The sequence below is a fragment of the Castanea sativa genome, chromosome 7 (genome assembly GCF_040712315.1).
Source record: "Castanea sativa cultivar Marrone di Chiusa Pesio chromosome 7, ASM4071231v1".
In the NCBI taxonomy this organism is placed as follows: domain Eukaryota; kingdom Viridiplantae; phylum Streptophyta; class Magnoliopsida; order Fagales; family Fagaceae; genus Castanea; species Castanea sativa.
Window position 1 is genome coordinate 32,552,294 of NC_134019.1, and position 7,452 is coordinate 32,559,745.

General features: G+C 36.2%; 1 protein-coding gene across 1 annotated transcript; it reads right to left on the reverse strand.

The window, feature by feature from the left end:
* Positions 1–3,031: 3,031 nt before the first annotated feature.
* Positions 3,032–3,787, reverse strand: LOC142644336 (uncharacterized). The gene has a single exon (XM_075818973.1). The coding sequence runs from the start codon at positions 3,785–3,787 to the stop codon at positions 3,032–3,034; it is 756 nt and encodes a 251-aa protein (XP_075675088.1).
* Between the last annotated feature and the right edge of the window lie 3,665 nt (positions 3,788–7,452).

Sequence of the window (7,452 nt, forward strand, 5' to 3'; positions counted from 1 at the left end):
ACTATATCATGTTACCCGCCTACCACATATAGATATTGACTGGAGTCTTAATTCTTCTTTGGTGGAGCGGTGGCAATCTGAAACCCATACATTTAACCTATCTAATTGTGAAATGTCGATCACTCTACAGGATATAGCAATCATTATAGGATTGCCTATTGATGGCAATGCAGTGTGGGGGCCCACTAATTTGGAATGGGGACCAATTTGTCAGAATTTACTTGGAGTTACACCACCTGAAAATGCATTGACATATGCTGGCCTTAAAATAACATGGGTAAGGAATACATTCTCAAACCTACCAGAGGGTGCCAATGCTACCAGAGGTTTTGACTTTACTATTTGGAAATAAGAGCCAAAATAACTTACATTGCTACTTTCTCGAGCTGTTAGAGGACTTTGGTGTAGCTGGGGAATATAGCTGGGGTAGTGCCACACTTGCTTTCCTTTATAAAGAGCTGTGTACTGCTGCTATTAAAAAAAGCATGGAGGTTACAGGTCCTGTTTTCATATTACAATTATGGGCGTGGGAGCATCTTCCATATCTAACCCCAATTCCAATCAATCCAATAAATTTAAATGGTGACAACCCATACGGTTGCAAGTATAATATTTACTTTCTATTTCTATACAATATTGTATACTGTAGTGTTTACCCTTGATACTTCCAAACCCTAAAATCAGTGGCAATCATTAATTGTGTATAAGTGCGATACCAGGAGAACGTCTACTCACACACCAACGCATGTTCTACATACGTACCATTCTAATCACGACAAACATAATAAGGATCAGGTAATATATGTTGTCACAATGCATCAATGGTTAATTTACTAGTTATATTATTGTCTTGATCGATTATAACATAGTTATTATAATTGGAATCGCAGGTTGTTTTTTACACCGTACGATGATTATTTGCATCCATGGTGTCTTGCAGAAAAACATATATGGCTTACAACAGCGTCATTGCTATGCTTCCAAATTATTGAGTATTACCATCCAGAGAAAGTCATGCGACAATTTGGATTGTTGCCAAGATGTCCAAAGTGGCCTACTGACAATTTTGATAAATCTGTGCATTGTGTAAAGTTGACAGGCAAGTCTGGTTTTAATTGGCATAGGCAGCATGCACAATACTACCAACTTTGGAACCAGCGAGCTGAAAATATAATTGGAGATGACAATTTCCATGTAGGTGTGGACTACACAACATGGTACCAACAACATGGTCACTTATGCACGACACTAGAGGCAGCTGCCCATATGTACTAGGTTATTATTTTAGCATTTTCAATACTACACTAATATTAATAACAAATTATTATTTTAGTTTTTTCAATAATACTGCACTAATAATTTTTTTTTTCTTTTTATGTGGCAGCAAATGGAAATTAATAATATGTTAACTTCGGCTGTTGCAAACCAAGGGAGGGCTGACCTGACTGCACAACAAGTCCTTCCGGCAATAGTAGAGGGCCTTACTTGAGTGAAGTTATCGATGGAAGCAGATATTTCCTTCGTCCCTACTGAGAGGGTGACACACTTTGGGCGACAACAGAGGCACCAAGGAAGACAGCATAGACAACACAGAAATGATGAAGCTGGACCATCCATGTCTACCCAAGTTGGGCCATCCACATCTGCCCACAATGAGCCTATCACCTTCAATGAGTATAATTTAATTAATGTCAACGAGTATTGTATGTCTTTATATCAACAGATTGGATTATCCACTTCCATAGGACAAGGATTAGAGGGTTTGTTTAGCTATGACCATTATTCCCAGCCTAGTTCAACACCTCCCTCTTATCATCCATCACCACCTCCATACTATTCTAAGCAATACAATTATGGCCAAGATAGCCAGTTTAGCTATGAACAACCTTCCCAACCATCCCCTCATGTTGGTGATTTCTACACACCACCAAATACATGGGCATGTGCTCTGAACTCTAAGGAAGAGGCCTCTGTAACAGACTCTGAGGAAGATGCCTCAAATGAGGATAGTGGGGAAGATGCAGAAGATATGAAGGTGTCATCAGATAATGAAAGTGATGAAAGTGGTAATTATCAAACAGATTTTGATATTAGAACACAGTCAAGGCACATGGGGAAAAGTCCTGTGCAAGCACGAAGGTACCCTCAACGAGTAAATAGGCATCCTCCATGTTGTGGACCACAACAAAAACTTCATGTACCCCATCGTGGAAATCACTAATCAATATAGCCTGGCTGTTTATTAAAAATATATTAAAGTATTATCGTTGTTTATGCATCATTGTAGCAACAAATATTATGCCTAGATAGTATACATATCACGTTATACTACTAACCGTAAGACCTTTGCAAAAATAAGAAATGTGTACACATATTTGGTATTTGAAATTAGTGCCCAATTAATCTAATCATGCATCTATTTAATATAATTTTCCAATCCATAGCCTCTCTTCCAAACCCTTGTAAAAGTGTCAAAGAAAAATAAAACTTTCACCATCTAATTTTCGTCCAAATTTACAGCAGCAAATTGTGAGTTAATTTCAGCCTTCAAACGTTGTGAATTTCAACAAACTCAAAACATAAAAGTTGTAGATATTTAAGCCACAGTTCCAACGCATCTAACCTTGAGTCAATTGGATTTTTGAGGAGAGAGATACGTCTAAAATACTGATTAGTGCTCAAATATGATTTTTCCTCTTCAGATTGTGGCCCTTTGATTTCTTTCCTTATTTGAAGCTTTCAAACATGGTAAAGGACCCAAGCACTCCATAAAAAGTATATATTTTAAGGTGTTATCGAACCCCTAAACTATAATATACAATATATATATATATACACACACATACACACACACACAAAAAATAAATAAACATACACCCCAATCCAACTTGCAGTGATAGAAAACATTGTAGCATATGGAATTAGTACCAACTTGTTCTATCAAATAATACAAACTAACAATATGGTCTAACTCCTAAAAAAAAAAATAGTCCAACCAATCCACTGAAGTAGATTGAATACTTATGTTGGGTCATTCAGTTTGGCCACTAGTAGAGCCAGCCACAGTTCGAGTAGGGCATGTTCTTCTGTTATGGCCTTCTTGCCTACAGAGGCTGCACAATGGCCTTGGTTGATGCTCTGTCCCTAAATCCATTTCATTTAGAAGCTGAGTTGATCTTGGTCGACCTTTTGCACGGCGCAACTTCACATTAGGATACAAGACCGGGAAATCAGGCTCATTCCAATGTACACTATCTAGAACCATGCGAAATCTAGGTGCATAACAAGCAACTTGTTCTTCCAAACAGTAGCAGCGGTCAATATATCGCATTGTAGAGATGCCTTGATAGTTACACACGGAAATGACATTTAAGCACGAAATCTTATAAACCTGCCATTTTTGACAACTGCAAGTGCTCTCCCTCAAATTTACCTCATGACGATGATTGCCCCTATATGCAGAGTTAGAGTTTATTGGTGTTCTGACTTCAAACAGACCATCTTCATGACTAAACACAGTAACTAAATGATTTGTTGCCCTTTTTTCCCATTTATTGAATTTATCCTTTGCATAGGTTGTAATGAGTTCACCGGCTATAATCTCTACACGTGCCTTAGTATACCAATCGGCAAAGTAGGCTACACAACGGTAGTATGTAAGCTTGACCAATGTAGTTATGGGCAGATTTCTAGCACTCTTTAGAACACCGTTGAAGCTTTCAGACAAATTTGTGGTCATTGCCCCATAACGATGTCCACCATCGTGTGCTAATATCCACTTCTGCATTGGTAATTTCCTTAAATACTTATCACCATCTGCATTTAATTGAGTAATTCTATCCCTTGTTATTTGATACTTTCATAGCTGATTCTCCATGTCTGCCCACATTACCATAGCCTTCAAGTTTTTATTCCCAATTTTTTGATTGAAATTGCTAGCCACATGGCGAAGGCAAAAATGATGATGCCAACGTGTTGATTCACATATAACCCGTATCGCTGACATTATACCAGGGTGGCGATCAGATATGACACATAACCCATCTCGATTAGTGACATTATTCTGAATACAACGCAAAAACCAATACCAGCTATCATCAGATTCCTCCTCCACAATGGCAACGGCAAGTGGAAAAAGTCTATTGTCACCATCCCAAGTTGATGCAATCAATAACTTACCTCTGTACTTACCATATAGGAAAGTTCCATCTATACTAATCACTGGCCTACAATGTTGAAAACCTTCAATTGATGGACCAAAAGCCCAGAACACTCTATCGAATATGGCACAGCCTGGCACAGTAGCAGGTACCGTTCTCCAAATAACCCTGCTGCCCGGGTTTGAATCAATCAAAGCTTTCAACCTTTTTGGCAATAATTGATAAGATTTGTCCCAATCACCAAATGCTCTACCAATTGCCTTTTGTTTCGCCTCTCACACCTTAAAATAAGAAGGCGAGTATTGATATTTATTGTAAAGACTCTGTTGAAGCGAAGAAATCCTTATATTTGGATCATCTTTGACAATATCCCTCAACTCTTTCTCAATAATATGGATGTCTAATTACTCATGATCTTGTGTGAGCGTGGACTCCGTACATGTGTGTGGACCATTGTGTTTCCTAACCTTAAAGAACCCATGCATAGCCCGGAAGCATGGTTGAAGACGCCAAGAACAATTTTTGCAACGTACAGACCAACATGTTGGATCCGACTCTTTTACACTAAATTTTTGGTTCCTCTTGATGTGATATTATTTAACAGCAGCTTGTAGTTCATCCTTATCAGCAAAAAGTAATCCCACATAAAACTCTTGGGTAAGGTCCCAAGTACTCTAAATGGGCTTTTCAAATGGTGGGGTTGGATCAATCATATTATCCCACTTGTTCTGTGAAAAGCTCAGTGATGAAGGTTGATGGAACGCCATTGCTGGACTGCTTTCATGATTAGGTTCATTGGGAAGCTCTTGTTCATCTCCAACATCATCAAGGACCTCGTCGTTATCAAGATGGTCATCACTATCCATGGCCCGCATCCTTTCTGATAATGTATGGACCGCATTTTTAGTAGTAGCAGCTATGCGGTGTGTATCATTGGGATCATTAGCAGCTCTCTGAGTGGCAGTTTGGTCATACTGAGCTTTAAACTCTGGTGCAACATGCTCAGTTGGGTTATCATAGTCAACATCATTGGTGTTCATTGGCTAATAAAGAGCATGTTGGTCCTCAGTTGCAACATGGGTATATGGAGCATGATAGTCAGCACCACCAATGTTGATTGGGGAACGAGCCACATCTTTAGAATAATGACCAGTATGAGTGGCATATGGATCATGAAAGTGTCCACCATGTGAATAACTAAACGATGCACTCAGTCCTTCATTGGCATATCGAATGGGAAAAACATCTTGGTGGCTTCTTATGGGCTCCACACCCACGTACAACTCTGCACCTACAAAACCATATTGGCAGCCTAACATATCGAATATTGCATTGACGTCATTATCATCTTCTACCAAAACTTGCTGGTAATTCACAGGATGTGGATGACATTGAAAAGGAAATTTATACCAAATAGTAAGTTTTGAATCTACTTTGTTTATATGAAGTGTGGATGCTACTCTATCACATAGATCTTCAAATGTCACACCCCTGCTTAATGAAAGCATAGAAGGCAGTGGCCCTTCGTAATAAACCCCATTTTCACCATGTTTAATTATTCCACCAGAATGGACGAGAAAAATGAACAACTTTTCTGCCATTCACACTAAAACATAAAAGTAGTATTAATATTCAATGTGCAATACAAGAAGGTAATTTATTAAAAATATTCAATGTTTAAATAGCTAGAGTTGAGAGAATTCTATTAAAGAGGATTGGTTCAGTGATAATTTATTATTGTCCATCACAGTAGTTAAAACTATTTAGAATGATTTGTTATGGTTACGTAAATTGCTAGTTATGTAGCTCTTCATTTTGGTTCTTCTAAAACAAGACAGATTATATTTCTCATGCATTATTACGATAATAGATAAATATTTATAATATCGTATAATTTTCGTTATTATTATTATACCTAAAACTTAGATTTATGATTTAGGGGCATATACTAACCCTTCTTCTTCTTTTGGGTTTTCTTATAGCATACATGTATATTTTAGGCTAACAAAGTAAGAATTTCTTTAAGAAAAATATATGTCAATTTTGAAATATATTTTTGCTATATGAAATTTTAGGCAAGACCCATAATTTAAAACATATCATACAAATCAGCTCTTGTTGCAAAACACATAATACAAAAACAAGATTTTCATGAACAAATAATTTAACAAAAACAAAATTTTCATGCTTAGCTATGTCCCTAAAACATATCAACATGAATACTATAAAAAGAAAAGTAACTACTTAAAGAGATGTAACTCATCTTATACAATGATAAAGACGGAAAGGTATTTGCAAGTGTTATTTCTTATAGTTGTTTGTAGAATGTATGGCACACATGAATTGAAAATGGTTGATAGAATTATGAGGGGAATAAGAGTGGAGAAGAAGGCTGATAGAATTTTTAGGGGGGAAAGAGTGGAAAATAAGAAACGCGGAAACTAAAGTAATATTGGTGCTGTTTAAATAAGATGCAAGTTTCGTATAAGTTAAAATCTTAGATTTTAAACTGTACTAATAGAAATTGACCAAATACAACAAGGATCATCTTTGCAAAAAATCTCAAAGTGTCTTTGTTTTATTTTTATTTTTTACAGTGCATATCAATCATTTATAAATTTCTGCAAATCCTGCAAAAAATCTCTGCAAAATTCTCAGTTTTTTTTTTATTTACACCGTGCACATCAATCATTTTTTCTTCCATAAATTTCTCCCATGCATGGATAAGAATCTGAATAAGAATATCTATGTACTTTAAACTATACTAATAAAAATTTCCAAATACAACACAGTCTTCAAAAAGACAAAAAGCCAAAAAGAATGACTTTGTGAGGAGACTTCAGGAAGGGCACTCGCCTTTTATTAGAAAGAGGTGAAATAAAAAGACAAAAAAACAATCACTAGTCACAAGAAGGTCATAAAAAGTAAAAAGAATAAGAATCTCTGAAAGGGACTATAAAAAGTAAAAAGAATAAGAATCTTTGAAAATAGTTTTATTGGGAAGGATGAATGAAATCTTTTCAGGCAGAAATAAGAATGAGAGGAAGAGGTGAATTGATTGGTTGATTGACTTCTCACAGGTACTTTTACAATATGAAATGAAAGAACATGACATATACATAAACTATGCCAAAAAAACTACTGAAAGATAAGAATATGTTTACTATATATATTTTTTATTTGGACAATATTTTCGCAACAAATTATAAGTGGCAGGTTGTTACTAGTTGTTATTGTTGGGGTAAAAAAGTATCTTAGCATTAGGTTCAAATTTGAACCAGTAACAACTAAC